Genomic DNA, 26,940 nt, shown 5'->3' on the forward strand with positions numbered 1-26,940 from the left:
GATCTGTTTTTGTTCATCAGTTTATGTTGTTCATTATATTCTACAAATGAGTGAGATCATGTGATATTTACCTTTCTCTGACTGGCTTATTTCGCTTAGCATAATGCTCTCCAGTTCCATCCATGCTGTTCACTTTTAAATTTTTTTTAAAAAAATATATTGCATAGCCACTAAGGAAAATAGTATGGTAGTTTCTAAAAAAGTTAAAAATGGGACTGCCTTATTATCCACTGATTCCTCTTCTGGGCATATCTGAAGAATCCTGAAACACTAATTCAAAAGAATATATGCACCCCTATGTTCAATGCAACATTATTTACAATAGCCAAGCTATGGAAGTAAACCTAGTGCCCATAATTAGATGAGTGGGTAAAAAGGTAATACAATGGAGTATTACTCAGCCATAAAAAAGAATGAAATCTTACATTTGGAACAGTATGGATATACCTAGAGGGTATTATGCTGATTGAAATAAGTTAGTCAGAAGAAGACAAATACTATATGACTTCAGTAATATGTCAAACCTAATGAATAATATAAATGAACAAACAAAAGAGAAACAGACTCATAGACACAGGACATACTGTCGGTTGTCAGAGGGGCGGGGTGTTGGAGGACTGGGTGACAAAAGGTGACGGGATTAAGAAGTACAAGTTGGGCCCTGGCCAGTTTTGCTAAGTGGTTGGAGTGTCGGCCTGCAGACCCAAGGGTTGCGGGTTTGATTCCCGGTCAAGGGCACATATCTTGGTTGCAGGTTCCTCAGTCCTGGTATGGGTGTGTGTGGGAGGCAACCAACTGATGTGTCTCTCTCATGTCGATGTTTCTCTATCTCTGTCAGCCCCCCACCTCAAGTCTCTCTGGAAATCAATGGAAAATATCTTCTGGTGAGGATTAAAAACAAAGAAGTACAAGTTGGTAGTTACAAAATAGTCATGGGGATATAAAGTAGAGCATAGGGAATATAGTTAAGACTATGTATGTTGCCAGGTAGGTAATAGTAATATCGGGGGAACACTTTGGAAAGGATATGATTGTCTAAACACTATGCTGTATACCCGAAGCTGATACAAAATAATGTTGAATGTAAGCTGTAATTGAAAAATAAAAAAATTGTTTAATGTATTGCATAAATCTGTGATCTGACATGTTTTTTAAATATATTTTTATTGATATAAGAGAGGAAGGGAGAGGAAGAGAGATAGAAACATCATTGATGAGAGAGAATCATTGATTGGCTGCCTCCTGCAGGCTCTGCACTGGGGATCATGCCTGCAACCCAGGAATGTGCCCTGACCAGGAATTGAACCATGACTTCCTGGTTCATAAGTCTACGCTCAACCACTGACCAACACTGGCCGGGTGACAGTTCATATTTTTTAAAGTCTAATTTTGAGAGGCTCTTTTACCTAGATTCTTTCATATTAATTATTTGCCCTGTAAAATGTTTTTTTTTAAATGAATCTTTATTGTTCAGATTATTACAGGTGTTCCTCTTTTTTCCCCGCATAGCTCCCCTCCACCTGATCCCCCACCCCACCCCACCCCATGCCCTTACCCCCCCGCCACTGTCTTTATCCATAGTTGTTAGATTTTTGTCCAATCTCTTCCCGCACCCGTCACACCCCTTTCCCCCTGAGAATTGTCAGTCCACTCCCTTTCTATGTCCCTGATTCTATTATATTCACCAGTCCATTCTGTTCTTCAGATTTTTTTATTCACTTGATTTTTAGATTCACTTGTTGGTAGGTATGTATTTGATGTCACTTTGTTGTTCATAATTTTTATCTTTACCTTTTTCTTCTTCTTCTTCTTAAAGAATACCCTTCAGCATTTCATGTAATCCTGGTTTGGTGGTGATGAACTCCTTTAGCTTTTTCTTGTCTGTGAAGCTCTTTATCTGACTTTAACTCTGAATGATAGCTTTGCTGGGTAGAGTAATCTTGGTTGTAGGTTCTTGCTGTTCATCACTTTGAATATTTCTTGCCACTCCCTTCTGGCCTGCATAGTTTCTGTTGAGAAATCAGCTGCCAGTCGTATGGGTACTCCCTTGTAGGTAATTAACCGTTTTTCTCTTGCTGCTTTCAAGATTCTCTCTTTGTCTTTTGCCCTTGGCATTTTAATTGTGATGTGTTTTGGTGTGGTCCTCTTTGGATTCCTCTTGTATGGGGTTCTGTGCGCTTCCTGAACTTGTAAGTCTATTTCTTTCACCAGGTAGGGAAAGTTTTCTGTCATTATTTCTTCTAATAGGTTTTCAATGTTTTGCTCTCTCTCTTCTTCTGGCACCCCAAAAATTCGGATGTTGGTACGCTTAAAGTTGTCCCAGAGACTCCTTACACTATCTTCATATTTTTTGATTCTTTTTTCTTTTTGTTTTTCTGGTTGGGTGTTTTTTGTTTCCTCATATTTCAGATCTTTGGTTTGATTCTTGGGGTACGTTGATCTGCAGTTGAGTTTCCGTATAGTCTTTATTTTAGGCAGTGTATGCTTAATTTCTGACTGGTCCTTTTCCATTTTTTTTGGCATTCTCATTAAGATCCTTAAAGGTCTCACTAAGTTTCTCGGCGGTTTTTAGAAGATTTTTGAGTAACCTTATAAATGTGGTTCTGAACTCTATGTCGTCCATTAGTTTGCTTTCCTCCATTTCTCTCATTCGTGACATGTTTCTTTGTCTCCGCATTTTGTTGCTTCCCTGTGTTGATGGAGTGGCTTTGTGTGGTAGGTGACCTATAGGGGCCAGTAGCTCAGCCTCCCCAATCACCTGAGGTGGATGCTCTTGGTACACCCCTTTGTGGGCTGAGTGCAAAGTCTTGGTGTAGTTAAGTCTTGATTGCTGTTGGTACACTGGGAGGAATTGACCTCCAGGCCAATTGGCTGTGAGGACCCACTGTGTCTATAATGGAAGAACTGCTGCGCTGGAGACACGCTTATGGTGCAGGACTTGTTTCAGTGGGGCTTTGGTGCTCACTGAGTCTGCCTCTTGAATGTGTCACTTATGGATGTGAGGAGTTGAAATCTGGTGTCTCACACTGACCACTAGGTACACTGCCTTCTGGATCTCCAAAGGGGTGCAGGTCAGCTACTGTCTGAGGCCACCCAGCAGGGGCTACAGCGAGAACTACAGTTTTCTCTTCTTTGCTTGGGGTTTGGAGGTTTTGGAGCTGTCTGATCCGGGCTGCAAGTTTGCTAGGTTAAGCAGCGATAGGGCAGGCCATTCATATGCTAAAGCCGCTGCTTGGAGCTTGGGTGGGTTTGTAGGTTGTGCAGGGCGGGGTCTCAGGGCGTCACTAGGCTAGGGCGTGGCAAACAGCAATGGCTACCAGTAAGCTGGCTCTGCGTCTCCAACCGCGTCCTCGCGTCCCGTGCCCCAGCACAGTAAACAATTATTCCTGCACGCAGCTCTGCAAGCAAGCCCCCTCACTTTCTGACCCGATGGCCGACAGTCCAGCTTCTCCCCGTAGGAGTTTGGGTCCCCCGCGTCTCCCCAGAAACTGAAGTTCTGAGTAATCAGGAGCTTGTCTCCCTTCGGGTTGAAAAAAGCAGCGCTCCCAGTTGCCCGTTGCCAGCCCGATTCGCGCGCTTCTGTACCTCAGCTTTTCAGCGCTTGTGCATGTCTCAATGCTCTTTTCTCTTTCCTTCTAGTTGTAGAACTTCCACTCAGCCAGCTTTCCCATGGTTCTGGGTGATAGACGTTTTGTCTTTTAGTTGTAGTTTTGAAATTGTTGTGCGAGGCAGCAGTTTAGGTGTTTACCTATGCCTCCATCTTGGATCCTCCTGCCCTATAAAATGTTTTATCTTTGAAACTTTCCATTTGTCTTATGGTTTTAAAATGTCCATGTTGAAAACATTCATTTGGCATAACAAGTACCAAATCAGAAATAACCTTTCTTTTAGAAAGGTCAAAGGCATGTACAAGGTTAAAAATGCTTTATGCAATAGTTGTGTTCCTGAAATGTGGTGTATACACTTAGTTGTGTTTTCAAACTGTTTTAGGGTACAAAGACATTTTCTTAGTTATAGAAATTATAAAGTCAAGACTTGTAAACAAATAAATATTTACTTCATATGTATCATTTTAATTATTATTTTCAGAGAATGGGTTTACTGAAATTGAGGTGCATGGATGCATCTATATTTTGTGTGTCAGGAAAAAAATGGGATGAAAAACTGGGATGTGCCTGCATCTGAGGGACATGATTCTAAAGTTAGGTCATAATTACCTATTCTTGTTGATTATTTCAGCCAGTTAAATTGTTAGAGGTCCAGATAGTTCCTATAATGATGTAAAATGTCATTTTTTAGTTGGAAGAAACATTATACTCTAGTAAAAAATACACATTTACTAGTATATGTAGAATGTATGTGAAAATAACAATGGCATTTGATTTAGACCTTTTGCAACTGACGTTTTTCTATGCCTGTTTAATTTAAGCTTCCCAGAGGCCAGAGGTTTCCTGAGGCATATCATCACGTCTTACATTCTTTGCTTCTTGCAATAATTCCCCATGTGACTATTCGCTATGCAGAGATTCCTGATGAGTCCAGAAATGTCAATTATAGTTTGGCTAGCTTCCTGAAGGTGAGTTAAAGGCAGCCAGAACATGGTAAGAAATTATTCTTCACCAATATCTTCTTTAAAGCCAAAGGAAAAAAATTAGCTAATTTCTAGAGATTCATAAGGCTGCTGGAGAAACTTGTAAGCGAATTAATTGATCAGTTTTGTTAAACAGCCAAATTGATTTTTTTCTTCCCACTGAAATAGCTAATTAATTAAATTAGCAGTCCCACACTGGTGGCTTAGCTAGAGTCATGTTTTACATATTTTTTTCAAATATATTATATTGAGTGTCTTTAGTTAGGTTCCAAAATCCCCACACTCCTTAGAGTTCTCCTGACTCTCTGTGCCATTTACATCACTTCTCTGACCCCTATTGGCCTTTTGAACTTGAAGCCCTTGAATTAAAGCAACCTGTTACTGATATAACCACAGTCTACATGTTGCTAATACATATAGATGCCAATTAATTTTAGTCAGTGAGATTATTTTGTTCGAGAGATCCCAGAAACTTTTATAGTTATGGAAGACAGTGTATTTATTATGTTTTGTTATCAGCATGTAAGGGCAATGCTAGAATGCAGTGCTATAAAGTGGGTAACAACACTATTTGATTTGCTGTAGAGAAGGGGCATGGGTTTGTAATGCATTTAGTTTTGACTTGCTCCTTTCCACTCCCCCTCTTGTCATAGCTCTTTATCATGTATCAACTTTACATTAAGAACCTGATGGTCAGTAATCCATTCAAGCAGTTAGATGTCTAACATTATCCTTGTTTTCTTATTAAAAATTCACAGCTAGGTTTCAGATCTCCAGCGTATGATTTTCTGATATAAGATCATTCTTTGCCAGAATTAAAACAAAGTTTTAACAGTACTACATAAGATAGTTTGTGTGTAAAAACCAAACATCCACATATCTTTTTAAAGTGACCTAAGGATGAAACTATCTGAAATGCTAAATCTCAGTTTCTTCCATGGAGTTTAAACATTTGTCCACCTTCTTTGAGAGGGTTCAAAGATGCAAGAGGCTGCCTTTGTAATCACATGCAGATGCATATACAAGATAAAGTGTGATGACTGTTAACACTGAAAGTACAAAAAATACAATAGGAAAGCAAGAAAGAAAAGGATTATAACCAGGGACTGTGAACAGAGACTAGAAGCATAGTTCCCCATGACAAGAGTTGAAGGTGTTGTAGGTAGAGGATCCTGTGACAAAGATGTGATATGCATATTCAGAGATTGTTAAGGGGCGAGCAAGAACATCACTGTGCAGACATGTTAGAGTGTGTGGGGCTGGAAAGGCCATCTGGTGTCAGAAGATGGAAAGCCTTAAAAATCCAGCTAAGGAATTTAGATTTTGGGTTGTACGCAATGGAGAAATACCAAAGGTTTTTTGAGGATAATTTTATTGCTGGTATAATGGAAGAAGGGAGAAAAAAATCAGAGTCAAGACCACCAATTAGAAGATAAATCCCTCCCCCTTGTCTGCCTGTCAGCGTCCATTCATCTTTTAGAAGCTTAGCTCTTCCCTAGCCTCCCCCCTCAGTGTCAATCACCTCTTTTGGTTTTACCCATTCTTCATATACTTTTTATTGTGTTGTATTATAATTTGTATTATAATTATTTATTTGTCTCTATTATTGGACAAGAGTAAAGACCATGTCTTGTTATTCACATTTCTATTTATCTAGAATGTAATACATTGTCTCAAACACAGTAGATCCTAAAAATCTTTGTTGGTTGAATGAATAAATAGAAGCCTACCTCATTAATCTAAGAGGTGAGAGGTGATGAGGATCTGACCTAAGGTAATGGCAGAGAAAGTTGAAAGGAGAGGTGAGAAGTGAGATGCAAATGGCTGATTAATCAAATATTGCGTTCCTTCTATTTCACAGGAATATTCTAGGCACTATGGAGAACATAAAGAAAAAGAGATAGTTCCTGTTGTGCTACCTAGATGAAAACACAGGGAAATAATAAGTAAAACAAAAACTAGTAAGAAAGTGATTTAAAGAACCTGTGCATCAAGATGGTTAAGGAAGATGGAACTTCATCAGACTATTGAAGAATAGGCAGGATTAGGTACAAGTTGGTATATAGAATTTCTAGCTAGGCCTGGCATGAGCAAAGACCCAGAGGTAGGACTGTACAGTACATCTTGAGGGGATAATAAGTAGATGAACTGTATTGGGAAATAAAACTGGAAAGTAGGTTGGGACAAGTCTGTGGGTGTCCTTGAATGCTAAGTAAGGAGTTTGAAATTTTATTAAAGGCAATAGGGAACTCTTGAAAGCTTTTAGGAAGGAAGGTGACATGATTAGTGCTTGGAGTTAGAGATTAATCTGGAAGCACTTGGATGGAAAGAGAGGCATGGAAACTGGTTAGGAGGCTCACTACAGTTGTTCAGTTGGCAAGATAATGAGATTCTTAACTAGGAGAATGACAGCAGGCAAATGTAACAGCTAGGAGGGCAGTCACAGAGGAAGAATATTTTAATAGCTAAGACTTCACAAGACACAAAGAAAAGCTTCTGGTCTGAAATATTTACACTTTCAATAGCTAAATGACCACTATACACCTCACTTTACACTTTGAGAGTTGACTAAAATGAGGCAGTACAGCTGAATAGGTTACATAAATGTGTATGTCTATGTATTTGTATGGATATATAGATGTATGTATATATTTGTATATGTGCATACATAAAATTTTATTTATAAAATTGTACAGTTGCATTCCAATTCCAATGTTAACTGTCTCTTTTTTAGTGTCACCTAAAGCTCTGAAAACTGTTACTCTATTTTCTGTAAAAGAGAGAGTATCATCCTGTAGATGTGAAACAAATTTAAAAATTTTAAAAACTTATACTTGGCAGACATACTCAGCTAACTGTTCATTTTGATTTGGTTTCTATAGCGCTGTCTGACACTAATGGATAGAGGATTTATTTTCAATTTGATAAATGACTATATATCTGGATTCAGCCCCAAAGATCCTAAGGTAAGGTATAAGAACATAACTGTAGTAGATGTCAGACATTACAGTGTGAGGCTAAGGGTGACATTTATTGTCCTCTGGGGGAATTGGAACTGCTGTTTCCATTTAGGTACTTTGAGTATAGCTGTACTTTAAAGAAGGGAATATTGCACAGTGTTTTTGGGGGGTCCCCTAAGACCATCCACATGTTTGGTGGTTTAGTAGAAAGGACTCAACATGTAGTCATACTTACGGCTAAAATTCATTACAGAGACACAGCAAGGATGCTCAGCTGGATTAGTAAGGGAAAAGACATCAAATGGAGTCCTTGGCAGTGTTTGTGCAGGCTTCCTGGGCATGCCCTTCCTCCTGTGAAGGCTCACACAGCACACCTTCTCTCCAGCAGTGCAAATGCAGTCACGCATTCAGTGTTTGTTCAGAGAAGCCCATTTGAGACTTGGGGTTTAGGGTTATTACTGGGGGCAATTAATGTATTGGAGGCTGGTTAAAATTCCAGAGTCTTGGAATGGAAAGGAAAGCAGGTGTTCACCATAAATCACATTGTTTGTTCAGACAGTCTGAGCTGGCTGGCACAGAATGTACACCCTTATCATTAAGAAACGTTTCAAAATCCAATTTCCCAAATGCCAGCCAAAGACCAACCAGTCTTTTTAAGGATAGCAGTCTTAGGCCTGTTGTGTTAACTCTTTCCTGCACAGGTCACCTCTCCAGGTATGCTTAAAATACTAAACACTTCTCTTCTGAAAATTAACACTCTCTATTTAATTATTAAAATAGTAAATATGTATTCGTGTATGATTTCTTTCCATTTAGGTTTTGGCTGAATACAAGTTTGAATTCCTGCAAACAATTTGCAATCACGAACATTACATTCCTCTGAATTTGCCAATGGCATTTGCAAAACCTAAACTTCAGCGAGTTCAAGGTGGGTATTTGTGTTTTCCATCATTTAGAATTGTGTTTTCCTTTTTTCTTTCTTTTTCTTTTGCTAGCACTAGTGTAGTATAATGTTTTCTAGTTAAAACAGTCAATTTAAAGGTAAACCTCAGAATTGTTACTATCTGAAGATAGGTTTGTTAATAGTATTCCTCATTTCCTTCAGAGTGTCAGTATGGTAGTATTTGTAGTGTGAAGAAATCTGGTATGTTACGTAGATTGTTGCTTAAACACAGATGTTAGATGCTAGAAAAATTGCTCTCTGTAGTAGTGTTTGAACTCTTGTATGACACTGAATTAAGAAAACCATATCAATACATTTCTGCTGAAAGGAGCATCAAAAGAAATGTATAAAGGCAGAATAAAATAAAATAATAATATATATGTATTAAATTTGTGAAATGCCTTCAGTTATCTCCATTGCTAGTTTTATTGAATGCTTTGTTGTGTAGCACTATTCTTATGTTACTGTGTTTTTTATTTGTCCCTTTTCTTTTCATATATTAATTAGATTTTTTTTCATTTGCGGTGGACCGTTTGACTTCAGTAGGTAGGTTTAACTCGGTTCACTCTAAAGTAGTTTGCTTTCTTTAAAAACAATTGATTTGATGAATGGCTAACATGGACGGGGGCTTTGTTTGCTTTCAAATCCTCCCTAGCCAAAATGAGGCTTTAGTTAATGTACCCATAAAATGTAGGCGGCAATGTATTTGTTTGTTTTTAAAATAAGCTTTGAGTGTTGATTGCTAGAGGAATCAACTTGAAAACATTATTGTCAGAAAACAAGTTTTCGCTCAAGCCAGCATGGGGGCTAGAGGGTAGCTGTCCTTTAAGTGTGCGTCATTTTCCATGCTTGCCTTGCTTCTCTGACCTGTGCCATGACTGCTTGGGCACAATTTTAAAGGCGTGATTAGATTTCTATAAATCTGATTAGATTTCTTTAAATCACTGAAGTGAAAAGCTACCATTGCAAAATCTACCCAGATAAGGCAACCCAGGTTAGTCAGTACTGGCCCTTTTGCATAGAAAGTGATAGGGATTCACAAAAGAGCATGACCAGTGGCAGGAAGAAAATCAGATGCCTTGGTTTCTAGGGGGTTGCTGCTGAGCAGTGGTTTTATTGATTGAATTACAGCCAGTGAAAATGGAGGAAAAATATTCAACCACTCCCTTATTAGATTTTGAGCATGTATAGCCCACATACTTTTCCCAGTATTTATCACTAGTTATGAGGAAGTCAGAGAAAAGGGGTGGACAGATCATCAGGATTTAGGATTAAATCTGACTACTCATAACACTTATTCACTCCTAATTGAATGCATAGCATTATATTAAGCACTAAAGAGGCCAAAAAAAACAAAATAGAAGATGTATCCTTCAGCTTTATGGCCTAACTAAATTAAAGCATAGAGGAAATATAGTAGAAATCTACTCTAAAAATTACTAAACTGGATCACAATCCCTGCTGAATAGTTATAAGGCAAGTCCCAACAAGGATATTAGCAGCTGGGATTGAAAATGGATTGAGGATCCAAAGGGGAGTGAAAGACATAGTTTGAAGTATTGATTTTATGAAATAAAAGATTTGCGTGATGATGAATTAGAGTGGGATGAGGCTGCTTTTCTTATTGTTCTTGTGTCCCATTGTATGCAGGTCAATATGTAACATTTACTAGAACAGCCAATAGTACTGTTAGAATCATTCAGTTGTCTAGTTTCCCTTCCTTTTCCTAATTTGCAAGTATAAACAGATAAGTAAATCAAGTATTATTATATAGAATTACTCCAATTTGTAGTTACAACTAAATCTCTTCAGATAATCAAGAAATATGTTAAGACATTGCCAATTATGGTATTCTTTCATTCTAGGTTCTGTTCTAAGATTTCCAGAGTTGAAAAGAAGTATGGGGAAAGGAATCTAGGGACTATCCTACCCACTAAAATTATTATGGCTATCATCTAGCCCTAATTATGAGTCCTCCTGTCTTGTAAAATTTTGCATGCTCATTTAAATGATAAAATAATTGTTCATATTCATTAATAAAATAATACCTTCTGCTAGCATGATCACATATTACTAAATAATAAGTTATAGTCTGTTATTTTAATATTAAAATAATTTTTGAATATTTTCATAAATGGGCTTTAAATTTCATTGTACTGCAGATTCAAACCTTGAATACAGTTTATCAGATGAGTATTGCAAGCATCACTTCTTGGTTGGTCTGCTTCTGAGGGAAACCTCCATTGCTCTTCAAGACAATTATGAGATCAGATATACAGCTATCTCTGTCATAAAGAATCTTTTGATAAAACATGCATTTGATACTAGATACCAGCACAAGGTAAGGATGTCTATATAATTCATCAGTATCATGTTAGTAAATTTCTGCTAAGATTTTGCCCTAAAGAGGAAGTTTTCTGTGAGAAACATAATATGAGCATTGATGCTTATTTTTATAAATAAGTTTTATTTCTGTTTCAAATGATTAGGTTTTAAGAATATTGTTTCGTTAACTGTTGAAGAAAACACTGGTTTTTCCCTTTGGCCATATTTTGCCCTGCTTTTCTAAGGAGTAAGGGTTTGGGGAGAATATTAAGAATGAAATTGCAATTGAAAATAGTCATTTAGAATCCTACTGAATATTCTGAAATTTAAGCTGATTTGTGTTTTATCAGAAGTAGGATATTCTATTTCATAATATAAATTTATTTCATTCTTCCTTTTAATAGTTTCTTTAGGCCTGTTATATTTCTTCACTATATTTCATAGATGTCCTATTTATACCTCCCCACCCCAAAATCATTTTTCTTTTGTCACTGGGGTTGAGGAAATAAACATTTTCTGTCACAAATGGCAGCATTACTGTGGATTGATTTTGCTCTACAGGACATCAACACATTGCCCTGACTGCCACTATCATGTCCAAATATAAGTCACTCCCAAAACACTATTTATGAGTTAGTGATAAGGGATGTTGCATAAAGTACTATTCACTGATATACATGCCTCAAAAGTTATATAAGCCAAACTTTATGAAACACATCTAGAAAGATGTCGAAGTTCCTCTGTTTATTACCATAGAGTTGTAAGACAAAAAAATATTCCAACACTGGAACCTGCCAGTAGAAACTTCTATAGACTATCAAGTGGGATTCTTGGCATGCTGATCTGATATGTCGGAATGGTCCATGAAATAAGTCTTTCTCAAGCAGTCCTTGGACCTGGCATTGGTTCCACCTTGATGAAGGACATGATACTTATAAATTCTCATTTGTTAAAATATTTATCAGGGCGACTGGGTCAGCCATTTTGACTGAACAGACTGGTGGATTTAGGCACTGTTTTTAGTGATTTTGATTTTTAACCAAATCAACCAATTCTTTCCCTGCACTCTGTTCATAGACCCGCTGTTTCAGCATCACATTATGTGATTTTGAGTCTGGATTTCATGGGTGGCTACCAAGTGCTTATGTCCTCTTCACTGGCAGATGCTCACCTTTTTCTTAATAGATAGAGTCTATATGTTTAGTATGTGCCCCCTTTTTTGATATTGATTTAACACAGTTAACAAGTATAATATATCTAAATGAAAAGCTATCTTAAAGCCATCCGTTCCAACCAAGTTTAGTCACTCCTTTAAAAATGCTAGTTACCACTGGATTCTAGTTTACTGCTGCTTATGCCTAATAGTAGGGAAAAGGATCTTATACAATGTAGAGGAATATGTCTAGCTGTGATTTCAAAGGATTCATGGGAGAAGTACTTTCCCTCTGTGAAGTAGGAAGTTGCACTCCCCCCTACCCAACCTCTTTAGATGAAAGTGAAGGAAAAAGGGATTTCACTAGTACCTTACCTAGAAGTGGAATTTTAAATACAAATGCTCTTCAACTTCTGATGGTATTACATACTGATAAACCCACTGTAAATTGAAAATATCATGAGTTGAAAATGCATTTAATACATACCTTACCAAACATCATAGCTTAGCCTAGCCTACCTTAAATGTGCTCAGAACACTTACATGAACATGCAGTTGGGCAAAATAATCTAACATAAAACCTATTTTATAATCAGGTGTTCAATATCTCATGTAATTTACTATGTGTATCGCTTTCACACCATTGTAAAGTAAAAAAAAAAAAAAAAAGATAACTTGAACCATCATAAGATGGGGACAGTCTGTATTTTACGCCACATATTTGGACATTCTTTAAATGTCCAAAATACTTTTTAAAATTCTGAAAATAGTATATGTACATACACACACATACACAGCTATTGTTATCTGTAAATAAGTTAAATATTATGCCCGTTTGAGTGTTTTGAGGTTTTAGACTATGTGAAAGATTGAAATGCCAAGCTCATTACTCTCCCAGTGACTTTTGAAGTCCTTTCCTCTTTGTTCAAAAACTTAGGTATGAATGAGTATAGGATTTTCTCCAGTAGAACTTTGCTTCATGGGCCTGGTTAACCAAAGCTTCAATTCCTCACTGTCTTTGGTCCAAAGAATTTACAGATGGCCTGACTAAGAGGACATTTGTCAAAAACAAATAATGATGCCAAAGTGAGGGTAGAGAGAGGAGCTTCAAGTACCTATAATTTCTATCATGTCCCCCAAAGTGACTCCAAATAAACACACAGTCAAGAAAAGAAAATGCTTCCTATGGAAAAGTTGCTTCGAGACTAGATCTCCTAGTCCAGTGGTCGGCAAACTCATTAATCAACAGAGCCAAATATCAACAGCACAACGATTGAAATTTCTTTTGAGAGCCAAATTTTTTAAACTTAAACTTCTTCTAACGCCACTTCTTCAAAATAGACTCGCCCAGGCCGTGGTATTTTGTGGAAGAGCCACACTCAGGGGGCCAAAGAGCCACTTATTCTTTTTTCACTTCATTAATTCATTCAGCTATTCAGCTAATGTACACTGAGTGGCCATATTATTATGATCTCTGAATGCATAATAATCTGACCACTCAGTGTGTGTGTGTGTGTATGTATATATATATTAGAGGCCTGGTGCATGAATTCATGCATGGGTGGGGTCCAGCCAGCCTGGCCAGGGGGAGGGGACATGGGCAGTTGGCTGGCCTGCCTGCTGGTTGAACTCCTGGTCGAGGGGACAATTTGCATATTAGCCTTTTATTATATAGGATTATATACACTCAGTGGCCAGATTATTATGCGTTCAGAGATCATAATAATCTAGCCACTCAGTGTATATATGCCCAGGAACTGGGGATGAAGCAGTGAATAGGACATACATGATCCCTGCTCTCATGAAACTCAGTCCTCACTGGAGTGAAAGAATAGGACTAATATGATCTGCTTTATAGTCCAATCTTATTTTAAAAATAAACTTTTGCCTTTTATGTTATGTAGTTGTGTTTGAAGCATGTGATTTGACTCTGTATTGTGTTTAAATCCAAATACCAACAATGTTCTGTGGTAATTCTGAGACTGTAAATATAAATAGAGTCATGCTTCACTAATTTGTTATTTATATTAGCCTGCTTTTAATCTTCAAACTGATAGGTGAAGCCAACTTTATTTGTAATATATACATATTTTATACCTATTAAGTTTTTAAAAATGTATTTTAAATTAGTTGACATAAAATATTATATCAGTATCAGGTGTACAACATAGTGATTACATACTTATACACCTTACGTAGTGATCACCCTGACAAATTTAGTTCCCACCTGACACCATACATAGTAATTACAATATTATTGACTATATTCCCTATGCTATACTTTACATCCTCATGGCTATAACTACCAATTTGTATCTCTTAATTCTTTCACCTTTTTCATCCTTACCCCCAATACCTCCCATCTGGCAACAGTCTGTTTATTCTCTGTATCTATTAGTTTCTGTTTTGTTTGTTAATTTATTTTGTTTTTTGGATTCCATAATTAGTGAAATCATTATACCTATAAGCTTTTGATAATTATCTTTCAGAACCAACAAGCCAAAATAGCACAATTATACCTCCCATTTGTTGGGCTGCTTTTGGAAAATATACAGCGATTAGCAGGTCGAGATACCTTGTATTCTTGTGCAGCCATGCCTAATTCTGTAAGTAGTAATGTGTTTCTATTGACGTTTTATCTTCTTTTATTAACTACATTTGGAATTGGGATCATATGCTATATGGTTCACTTTTTACTCCATTTTTACATTTACACTTCTTTCTAGAGCAATGTTTCTCCAACTTCAATGTGCATATGAATCACGGGGGAATTTGTTAAAACAAAGATTCTAATTCAGCAGCCTGGGTGGGGTTTGAGATTATGCGTTTCTAACAAGCGTTTGGCTGCTTCTGGTCAAAGGCCCACACTAAGTAACAAGGTCCAAGAGAACACCAAGAATCCCTTGTACCCAGTATTTTAAGATTTGCTGTTGTTCTATGCCTTCATATAGTTATTCAATTTGAAAACAAAACAAAAGATTCTTCACCTCCAAAATATTAGGCACCAGGGACTAAACTGTCTTCTTTTGCTTCTCCCCTCCCTTGACAGCCTCCTTTCAGTACTTCTTGAAGAGTTGCTTTTAGCTCATCACAATTGGTCTGTGCCTTTTTCTCCCCTTAGAATCTTAGAGTTGAAAGGAACTTTGGGGGTGATCAGTATCCCACATGGCCAAACACCTTTTGCCATTATAATAATAAAAACTGTCCTTCTCACATTAGACCTAAAAGGTTTTCTGTCCACTTGTCCCAGTTTTGCCTTCTAGAGGTAGTACATAGAACAATCTATTCCTACATCTACTTGATACCTCTTACACATGTGCCTTCTAATTTTTTCTCCACATCAGCTATCTCCACTTCGTCATTTGTCATTCTAAAACCTTTACATTCTTGGTTATATTCCTCTGGATATGCTCCATTTTATTCCATCATCCAGTTAAAACATAGTGCTTAGAACGGTACACTTTATAGTCTGCCTGGTGGGACTATTAACTCCCACTTTACCCCCCCACTCCATGTTCTGTATGGCCCAAGATCACCTTTACATTTTCAGTAGTCCTGTCACATTGTTGAGTAGCAGATTAAACTGTGTCCTTTACAGCTTCCTTTGGAAATACCCCATCTCGATTTGCCAAGCCCCCACTGGGTTCCCCAGAAAGCCGCTTCTAAGCCTCCCTGATGGCTTGATTACTTGTAGCTCCCAATTATATCACCCACCTGAGTGTCAAGCTGGTCTTTCTTTACAGACACAGTAGCTCATACTTCTGCTTACTCCACAACATTTGACAATGATATTTGGAAATATTTTTCTTACCTGTTTTTCCTTTTGCCCTCAAGTTCACCTAGTGCTTCTGGTCACACCCCTCCTTCTAGCATTGCTCCTGGTTCCAAACAAGGAGAATTGAACCAGACTGCACCAATTGCAGCTTTTACCAGCCATCTAGAGTTATGTACCTTATCCAGAGGTCATAGTTACTACAATATGCTAGTACCCATTTTTTAAATATTTGTCACCTAAATACTGATACTGATACTGGATTTTCACAGTGAGCTTTGTTTAAAATCAGGGCATCATTTTAGTCTATTAATTTGATTTCTTACCCTAGTGTACAAGTGATAGAGGTATCACATTGTGTTACAGGCATCCAGGGATGAATTTGCATGTGGCTTCACTTCACCTACAAATAGAGGGAGTCTGAGCACTGACAAAGATACTGGTAATTAAGTCCTTTAAAGATTATACATTGCATGACTGTTTAGAAATGTACTCTATCCTTCTGTGTTTTTTTGAAATATCCTATATAATGAAGATGTAATATGCAAATGGTCGTTACGTCGTGAAGCGTTAACGACCGACCGCGTAACGACCAGATCACGGATCAGCAGGAGGGTGGGGCAGCAAGCTACAAGCGGGCAGCGGAGGGCTACAGGAGGGGGCAGGGCAGCAAGCTTTGGGGGGGCGGGGGAAGGGGCGGGGGGGGAGCTACAGGAGGGCGGGGCAGCGGGTGGAGAGCTACTGGAGGGCAGCAGTGAGATACTGGCGAGATACTGGTGCACGGATTCGTGTGCAGGGCTACTAGTTTTATAATAAAAACTATACATAGCATGATCTCTACTAAAGTTTAATTAAAATCTGACTTCCACTTGCAGATACATTTCTTTGCTTAGATTTCCTTGTCTAAGCTTGTTAAAAACATATCTTAGTATACTAAGAAATTAGAGGATAATGAGAAAAACACTGGCCTCCAGTCCTCTTATCTGTCTTTAGTCTTGAACAAGACACCTCCCTTTTCTGGGCCCAAATTTCCTTATCTATAAAATTACCTCTCAAATTGTGTGGCTTTCTTTATTTTCAAGGAATTTCTTGTCATTTCATACATAGTAAAGTGTTTCAAGAAATAAAAAAAAGCTAACCCTTTATTTGGCTTCTTATGTGTTTTGATATAATATATAAACTTCATAATTTTAGATGAAGATCTAATCCCTAAAATGTATCTTTACTTAAATTAACCCAGTACTTAACTTATATTTTGGCAGTTCCTCCTGTTGCTAACAAGGACTGGGCTTTTATTTTCTAGCTTATGGATCTTTTCAAAATGGACATGGACTTAAAAGAGAAGACTCAAGAGGTTCCCTCATCCCAGAAGGAGCAACAGGATTTCCAGATCAGGGCAACACTGGTGAAAATGTAAGAACCTAAATATATAAGATAAGCCTAATGATACCTTAGGCTACAACAATCTTTCTTTTTGTGTAAATAAGAGGCTCTCTACTTTCCTGTAGTCTGTCCTGGATTTGTAAAAAACATCCTATGATTTTTGGATATTTTAGCACTTGCTTCCTATCCTGGCAGCTGCTACTTGGATATCTTAAACTGTTTATAGGGGCTAAGACACTTTAAGATTTCTAATGCAAAATACCTCCTTGAACCTCTAGCACACTGTACTGTACCTGTTATAGAGAGGGAAGGTTCAAGTTTAAAATATCTAATGTACCTTGTCACTTAAATCACTTCCTAGCAGGATTAATTCAGCCTTTCTTTTTTTTATTTTCTTAATTGATTAAGGTATTACATATGTGTCCTTATACCCCCTTCCCCACCCCCTCATGCCCTCACCCCCCTGGTGTCTGTGTCCATTGGTTATGCTTATATGCATGCATACAAATCCTTTGGTTGATCTCTCCCCCTTTCATTCTTTTATAGTAGAGTAATTGTATTAATTTGGGAGAAAAAATTTGGTCTCCAAATTAAGGATCTCAGCATCTGGTATTAGAATATATTCTCCAACTCTTCCATCTCATTTTTTCAAGCCTGATATTAAAGTTTATGAGATATGTCTGTCTTGAGTTAGAGAAACTTCATTTTAGATCAGTAAAACCTTGTCATGCTGCTATGTAAAATCATAGGATCTTTTTTTTTAAATATATTTTATTGATATTTTACAGAGAGGAAGGGAGAGGGATAGAGAGCTAGAAACATCGATGAGAGAGAAACATCGATCAGCTGCCTCCTGCACACCTCCCACTGGGGATGTGCCCACAACCAAGGTACATGCCCTTGACCGGAATCGAACCCGGGACCTCTCAGTCCGCAGGCCGACGCTCTATCCACTGAGCCAAACCGGTTTCGGCCATAGGATCTTTTAAAAAACAGAAAGGTCCATGAAAATAATAAATTTCAACTTTCAGTTTACAAATGAAAACTGAGGTTGTGTTTTAGGACAGTCACACAATTCTGGCAGGGCCAGACCCGGAACCAGATTTTCTAATTCCAGCACTCTTAGTGTACATCAGAATCCCCTGGGGTGCTTAATAAAATAGATGGCTGGGCCTCAGCCCCAGAGTTTCTCATTTAGTTGGTTTGGGGTGGGGCCTGCTAATTTGTATTTCTAAGTTCCCAAGCTGCTGATGCTGCTGGTTGGGAACCACCCCTTGAGAACTAATGGACGATACTTCCTTGAGACTTTGGATAAATAGTAATTTATGTACAAAGGTTTCTATTTCACACCATTTAGAAATATGACAACAGACACTATCATAGGTAAGGCAAATAAAGGACAAAGAGGTTAAATGATTTGCTAGTGATCATACAGCTAGCAATCATTCAGAACCTAGATGTTTTACTCCAACTGAAAGTTCTTTCTTAGTAAATCTTACATTATTAAATGTATATCCCCCGCACAGTTTAGCTCAATTGAAAGTATTGATTTTTAACAAGGGTAAATTCTTTCGATTATTTATTCCTATAAATCCTCAAAAAGGTCAGATCTTGTCATGCTTAACAACTGATACTTCAACAAAAGCAGTAATAGGAACATCACTTCTTTGTAGAAGCTCTAGTTTTGAAGTATTGATGGATCCTCCTTATTTAACTATAATATTATTAGCCTTTTTAAAGATAGATTTTCTGACCTATAATTTGCAGTTTGGATTTTAATAAACTCCAAGGAGAGATTTAAATTAAAAAGTGTAAAATGTTTCTTATACTTTCATGTACCTTAGTTAAGTTCCTCCTTCATGTAAAAGCTATTTTTCTGGGAATAGCCATATACAATTATTTAAAAATTTTACTACTAAAATACAGGACCTTTGGGAATGAAACATTCACAGTATTCATGGCTATCTCTTGGTAAAGACCCCAAGGTAATTTCCAGTGATACTACTAGGTACAGTGGCAATAGAGTCAGCCCATTTACCTTGCAAGTGTGATATAAATTGGATTTATGGCCTGGCCAGTGTAGCTCAGTTGCTTGGGTGTCATCCCATGCACCAAGAGGTCGCTGCTTTGATTCCCAGTCAGGGCACATGCCCGGGTTGCGGGCTTGATCCCTAGTAGGGGATTGTAGGAGGCAGCTGATCGATGTTTCTCTCTCATTGATGTTTCTATCTCTCTCTCCCTCTCCCTTTCTCTCTTTCTCAAAAATCAATAAAAATATATTTTTTAAAATTTGGATTTATGCTTAGAATTTTCCCAAATAGGACAAATGATAAAAATGGTTTTTGAATTAAAGGATATGGGGAACTATAGTGTACCAATATTGTTCACAAAATTGCTGTATTTATATCATAGACCCGGCAGAGTTCTACGAGGAGCAGTGTATCATCCCAGTATAACCGATTGGATCAGTATGAAATCAGAAGCCTCTTGATGTGCTATCTGTATATAGTAAAAATGATTTCTGAAGGTGAGTTACCAGCATATTAAACCTTGACTCTACTAGACATTTACCCTCACAGGCTCAGTTTCATACAAACAAATGTTTGACCATCATCAGAGCACATGCTTATTAGAAACACATCTTTAAAGACTATGACCTTTTAAATGTTCCTGTATTTTAACTTAAATAGGTTCATTTTAGTCATATACATTTGATTCTTTGAAATAATTTTTTTAATTTTAAAATTTAATTTCTAAAATGAGGCAATAGTTTTAGAAGTGCTAAACATTTTTTTCATACAGAGCATATAATGCATTAAATGACCAATGTAAACAGAAAAATATAACAAGAAGTCATATTTAATACTTTAACTTTTATTTGACCCAGGATTTGGAAAACAAAAAGCAAACAAAAAATAGGAAGGATTCTTTGAGGGTAAGGAATACCATTGTTACATAGTACAACTGTATGGTTTTGTATGTTTCCAGGCTCTTTTTCACACTCTTTTTTTTCTCCTTGCTATATAATTATATTATATAATAGTATTATCATTTCCTTCCTATATTATATGGTAGAATATAACCAAAAGATTTTCATAAACTTCATGTCTTCTGGACCTGGAAGTAAAATCAGGTTATCTTATTTCCAAATACCACATTTATTCATACAGTTTTCTTTCTTTTCTGAATATTTTTGCTCAAAAAAATGCAGGAATGAAGAACTTAAAAGCACCTGGGTTCTGATTACCATAGTCATTATCTCTTACTTATATTCTATTTTCAGTATATATATATAACTTGCTTTAAATCTATTTTTAACAATGCAGGATAAATAGTAATAAAAACAAAGTAAGTTGATAGCTAGAGAGATATTAAAACAAATCAATAATAAATTCTAAGGTACATTAATAAAATAGTAGATAAACAGATAAAATAAATAGCATCTTTAAAGAACTTAAAGTAAAAGTCAAAGAAAACATATGCATATATGCATAGCCCATGGACACAGACAATAGTTGGGAGGGCTTTGGGTGTGGCGGGGGTTTGGTGGAGGGGGGCAAAGTGGGGGAAATGGGGGGGCATCTGCAATACTGTTAACACTTAAAAAAGAAAACTGTTACCAAAAAAAGAATATTTTAAAAATAAAAGTATGTTTAGGCTTTACATAGTACTTTATAAAAAAAAAAAAAGAATATATTGATGCTATGTGATGGGCCTCCATGTTTTGTAAAACAAATAGAGATTATTTTCAACCTGGTGGTTTTTTGTTTCAGTAGATGATGGATCAGTTGACAACTACAACTCACTGTTTTTGTCTTCCCACAAGGTGAAAAGGAGGGAAGAGTAGATAGTAACTGCTAATGTGTACGGGGTTTTCTCATAGGGTGATGAAGATATTCTAAAACTGTGGTGATGGTTTTACAACTCCTCAAATATACTATAAACTGTTACACTGTGTACTGTTTAAATGGGTGAGTTTTAAGGCACATTAACTTTCTCAATAAATTTGTTGAAAAAAAAATAAAAAGACCCAACAGACCCATTTAAAAAAAAAAAAAAAAAACACACCTGAAAAAAAATGTTGACCACCACCACAGCTCAGGGAAAGTAAAATTGGGTTAGGGGTGGCAGATTGAAGAAAGGAGGCGGGAGATGCATTGCTGACTAGCTCTCCTTTCTTCCACTCCAATACTTGTGCATATGCACATGATGCATACACATGCTCACGCATACACACGCCTTCACACACACCCTCCATATACTGTGGCATACGCGCATGGCACGTGCATGCACACACACACACACACCCTCCATATACTGTGGCATATGCACATGGCGTGTGCATGCACACACACATAGACACCATATACTGTGGCATACGTGCATGACACACGCTTGCACACACACACACACACATACCATATACTGTGATACCAGTGACAAACTCCTGGCTGCTTTTTTAATGTCATGGGTAAAACCATAACTGCTTTGTTTCTTGAGAACTTCATAAGTCCTTCTTATCTTGTAAATGTTGACCGTACTTGCTAAACATTTGATCTTTGTTAATTAGATTGTTCTTTCTTCGGCTTTTGCTTTTTGACTTTTAAAAGCACATTTTTAATAAGTAGTGCACAGTCAGTGTCACATCTCCTTTTTAGCTTTTGTACATGTAAAGTCATGCAATATCTATAAAGTCACATTCATTGTATTCTGAAAAATACCAGCTTCTGGGTCCTTGTCAATAGAAGTATTCTAGTTATTTGTCTCGTCCGGTAAATATTTTTAGTCACTCTATATGTGTTTAAATGTTGAACTCACTTCAGGTTTTCTCTTGGCTTTCTTTTATATTAGTTCATAAACAGTAGCAACTTAATTTCAACAAAAAAAGAATTCCCTTCAGGTCTTCTCTTGGTTTTCTTTTTTATTAGTTCATAAACAGTAGCAACTAAATTTCAACAAAAACATACTTTTATATGAAAGTAAAGGGAGCTATAGTTTATTAACTGGCAACAAATAAATGTTTCAAAGTCTAAGACATTTTCCAAATTGTTTTAAATCTTACTGCCTTGTTTACTATGTCCTTAGAAATGGAGTCAGGGTTAGGGGTTATCAGTTATTTACATAGTCTGAATTCACTGGAAGACTGTCCTCTTGTGAAAGAAAAGCAGTTTCCGTAAGAGAGAGAGGATGAGGGAGAGTTACTTTCTTCTTTCAGTCTGCACCTTGGCTTTTCTCTTTATCCTAGACCCCACAATGGAACTCTGGTCATCACCTTGAGGCTTGTCAGCACCATACCCTGTTGCTACTATAAATTCATTGGTATTCTTTTTCACAGTTGATTGTTGAATGGAAGGTATCTGGTAACTGCTATGTCTCTCTGAAAACCCAATGTTGTAACGGGGAATACCAATCGATGATCTTTTCCTTCTTGAAGTATAGTCAAGAGGAAATACGGTTGAAGAGAGTGTTTGCTTTCTCTCTGTATAAGACTGAAGTGTGAGTCTATTATCAGGCATGTTTTCCTCTGAAGTTTCAGATACTACTTCAATTACTGGGTTTTGTTCTGTACCCAAACTAGAAAAGGTCCAAGGGAAGTCCATCTGAGTAGAGGTCCTCTGTGTGGTCTTTTGTGTAAATAACTCTAACTTTTTTGCCTGGCCAGGCTTCTCTTCAGAAAGGTTTGAGACAACTTGAAATTCTTGCTCCCTTTGAGTACTCTGTGTATATAGTAAGGGAAAAAGTGTAGGTGTCTTCTGGGTGGAAGTACCTTCGGTGGTAGACTTACTGGTATTAGAAGCTATCTTGTCATAAGACGTCTCTGCCATGTCAAAGAGGTCTGGACTATGAGGTAGAATTGTTAACTCTTGACTGTGCTGCCTTTCCTTTTTCCCTCTAGATTTAATCTGTGCAGTATTTGGCTGCTCTTTGAATCTCATAGGCAGAAGCATCTGATTATCATCTGTAGGATCCCTGACTGTAAAAACGGACCCAGCCTTTTGAGCACAAGGAATGAAGTCATCACTACTCTCAGAAGAACTAAGCTTTTGCTGAGTCACTTTAAGTTTTTCAGAAAGCATTTTATTTTCTTCTCTTAGTTTATTCCTTTCTGCAGTGATCTCGGCAATAAACCTAAGGTTTCGTTGTTGGATATCGTAAAATTCTTGCTGTAGTGTACTCTTGTATGTTTCATTCACTGAACAGCGGTCACATGTTTTTGAGCGCAACTGTTCTCGCAAGGCCTGAATGGTCCCATTGAGGACTTTTTGTTGCTCAGTCAACTCTTTAATTCTGGCTATGGAGCCTGTCCACCTTCCATCTCCCAATCGCTCTTTCCTCAAACTGGTTAATTTGGTCTGTAAACGGTGTAGCTCTTTGTCATGGAGCTCTTTTAGTGTTAGCCAGGTTTTTTTAAACTCGTCACCTGACACGTCACATACACTTAACTCTAATTTATCTGATTCTGAAAGTGTCTTATCATCTTTCCTGTCTTCTCCACCAAATTTCCCTGCCTGCATTATGTCTCACCGATTTGGGATTTAGAAACGGCTGAGACTGGCCAGCGGCTTGACGCTGCCACCGCTGACTAGAGATGGTTTAAGAGTTTCTGACAGGCCACAGCAGGGATAAGCCCTTCACCCTTTTTACAGACCTTAATCGAAGCTGCCTCAGGGTACGGTGTAGATGCTGGGTAGCTCAGGGGTGGAAAGAAGGTCCCACCAGCTTTTCACAGGAAAAGCCGTTGCGCAGCAAGCGGAAAATGGCGCCGCGACAAAAGGAAAATGGCGCCTTCAGTCAACCGTTTTTGTAGAGGCCGGAAACCGGAAACCCGGTGACTTCTGGGAGCCCAGCTTCTCTGAGCGAAAAGCATCCAAAGGCAGGGGGGTTGCGGTAACCGGAAGTCACTTATAGCATAATTTTAAAAGGCACCACAAGTCTAATTGCACTCAATTCTAGCATTTTTATTCTTGATGATCAGTATTTTATAATCATTAGAAACTATCAATACTCCTGGTCTTTAAAAAATTGGAAGTGAAGTCAAAACTCCCACAGTCCTCCCCCACCATATGGCCAACATTGCCTGGCCCTACGTTGCTGTCTGCAGGAGGCTCTAGCTGGGCTTGCAATTCGATCTTTGCCTACTTTTGTGATACCTACAAGATGTTTACATTTTAGAAGAGGATCTGCTGACGTATCTGAGTAGGATGACAAAGGGTTAAAAAGTTAAGTGGCAGCAGTTTTCTTTTATTAAAAATAATATCCATAAGTAGGTGTGTTGGAAGTAGAGAAATAGGTAAAAAGGATAAGTACATGTGATAGATTTAAGGGACTTTTATATCTGAAATACTACGTTTGTGTGTATTGACAGAACTTCACAGTTTATAACCCAAAGGCAAAGAAGAGAAAAAATTACCTCTCTCCTCTAAAGTTTACATTTGTTAGACTTGTTGGTTCAGAGAGCCCTTTGAAGAGCACACAAAGGTACCAGACACCCCCACCGTTCAGCAAAATGCACATAAATGCACCATATTGTATAAAATTTTAGGATGTTCACTAAAAACCCCAGGTCTGCTTCCTTCCTTTGTTTTCAGGGATGATATGAAGATTGGGATGAGCTATCCAAAAGAAGATTTATAAAATAAAAATGTTGAAATTAAAATAATTACAGATTAAAATACATATTTGGAATTAATTCAAAAGAATACAGTGTGTGTATTGTGCAGAACTGGCCATCAGTTGGTAGTTGTTTAAGCTAAATTATTGGTACTTTGAGGTTCACAGTGCTATTTGCTCTAGTTCAAGATCTAACGCTTTATATATTCCATTTTCAGATACTCTCTTAACTTACTGGAATAAAGTATCTCCTCAGGAGCTCATAAACATTCTCATACTTTTAGAGTAAGTTAACATTTTCATATATATCCCCTTATTTGGGGAGCTTAATTTTTATACATAATAAAACGTTAACTTTTTTTCTTGGTTTCAACACCTTATTTGCTAATAATGTAGAAAATTTTGATAATATAGATGCTGACATTCAGGTTCTTCACATATAGAGAAAAAACATGGTGATAATTGCGATATAGAAAAGCCTAGCCAATAATAGACCATTTTTATAGCCTGGCAGGAGTCTTTTTGTGTTCTGGAAAACTAGAAGTGGCATCAACTGTCCTAAATCATTCAGAGCAGATGCTGGCTTACTAGAGCAGCTTAACTTATTGGAATTTATAATTTGTACTATAAGGTAGAGCTGAGTAATTTCATCCACTTCAGAAATGTACAGATAGATGATAGATTGATAGATTAATATAGATATAGATATCTCCATTCCAAGGCACTTGGGAAAATCTAGTCTTTTTTTCTAGATAGAAGTGGAAAGTTGTATACAGGGTGAGGTAAAAGTAGTTACAGTTGTGATTACTTGAAACAGTTTATTCTTGTATCATTACTTATTATTTATTGTATTATTTTCCATACTAACAGCTGTAAACCTACTTTTGCCCCACCCTGTTATGGTATGCTGAGCTATTTTAATATTATTTAAGAAAACTAAAATAAAAATTAGAATGAAATCTAGCAAACTTAAATAAATAGTACAGATATATATTATATGTGCATGTCTACCAAAACACAAAGAGGATAATTCATAAATATTTATTAAAGTATTTTAAAATTTTGCAGAAAACGGCAGCAATCAAAACAGCACTTAAGATTAAAAAGAAAATAAACTACTCTAATTATATTGATATGTTTGCTAATAAAATATATGATGTTGGAGATTTACTTCAAAAACTATAGGAAGTAGGTAGGTAGGAAGGATGGAGGGAGAGCAGAGGACCTGTTCAGGGTAGAGATTAAACAAAAATGGCTATGAATTGATTATTGTTGAGGCTGGTGGGTGCTGGGTATGTAGGAGGTTAGTATGCTATCCTCCCTAATTCTGTATGAGTTAGAGATTTTTAGTAATAGAAAGTATTTTAATGTCATTATAAAAAAGCATAGCAATTACCCCAACTTTTAGGGGTTATGAAACTTTTTTTAGGTATTAATAACTAACTATACTAGAGACTTTTGCTATGATATATTATAGAACACGAAGGATGATTAACATTGATACGTTTTTTTGTGTTGTTAAAATTATACATGAAGACATGGGCCTTTTTGATACCAATGTAATTTTAGCAAATAAATGTGGAGAAATATAATATGGCAAGCCCCCAATTAGTTATGTGTATATTTCTGTCTATCAAAACATACATTATAATATGAGTTAAGTAGTCATTCTTTGTGGCACATGACGTTTCAAATATTACTTGTTAAATTGCAGAGAATGATACTACTTTACTAACATGCTACTGTTTTTCTTTCTAGAGTATGTTTGTTTCACTTTAGATACATGGGGAAAAGAAACATAGCAAGGTAATTCCCATAGCATGGCAATTTCCACTTTTTTCTGTTTCTTCCAACAGAGGGTGGCCTTGATCATGCCATGTAAAAAAGTACATTATTCATTTTGAATTCTCTTGCAACTTATATAATTTTTATTAACAAATGTCACCCCAGTAAATTTAATACAAATTTTAAAAAGGACAACCCATGATTTATGTATATCTCAACTCAAACTTTAAATTAAACTAATGTTAGCTGATACATTTAAGTTTTCCAAAGGAAAATGGTTAGCCCTATGTGCAGGGTTTCTGTCCCAATCCTGAAACAGATGCTGTCTTTTCTAAAGGATGTGTGAGGAAGGGCTAGATCCAAGAGAAGGCAGGAAACCATAAACTGAGGACAGTTGTAAGGTTTGTATTTTTATCT

The 26,940-nt window shown here is 37.0% G+C and overlaps 1 protein-coding gene across 1 annotated transcript in view; it reads left to right on the forward strand.

The window, feature by feature from the left end:
• DOCK11 (dedicator of cytokinesis 11) overlaps nucleotides 1–26,940 on the forward strand; it is a 199,379-nt gene that overhangs the window by 119,499 nt on the left and 52,940 nt on the right. The window contains exons 28-37 of the mRNA XM_080653538.1: nucleotides 4,430–4,576; nucleotides 7,474–7,557; nucleotides 8,368–8,479; nucleotides 10,657–10,835; nucleotides 14,462–14,578; nucleotides 16,111–16,186; nucleotides 17,048–17,157; nucleotides 19,540–19,654; nucleotides 24,957–25,023; nucleotides 26,497–26,544. Coding sequence (XP_080509664.1) covers nucleotides 4,430–4,576; nucleotides 7,474–7,557; nucleotides 8,368–8,479; nucleotides 10,657–10,835; nucleotides 14,462–14,578; nucleotides 16,111–16,186; nucleotides 17,048–17,157; nucleotides 19,540–19,654; nucleotides 24,957–25,023; nucleotides 26,497–26,544 — 1,055 coding nt within the window. The remainder of the gene's footprint in view (nucleotides 1–4,429; nucleotides 4,577–7,473; nucleotides 7,558–8,367; nucleotides 8,480–10,656; nucleotides 10,836–14,461; nucleotides 14,579–16,110; nucleotides 16,187–17,047; nucleotides 17,158–19,539; nucleotides 19,655–24,956; nucleotides 25,024–26,496; nucleotides 26,545–26,940) is intronic.

Source organism: Plecotus auritus, assembly GCF_963455305.1.
Source record: "Plecotus auritus genome assembly, chromosome: X".
Taxonomy (NCBI): domain Eukaryota; kingdom Metazoa; phylum Chordata; class Mammalia; order Chiroptera; family Vespertilionidae; genus Plecotus; species Plecotus auritus.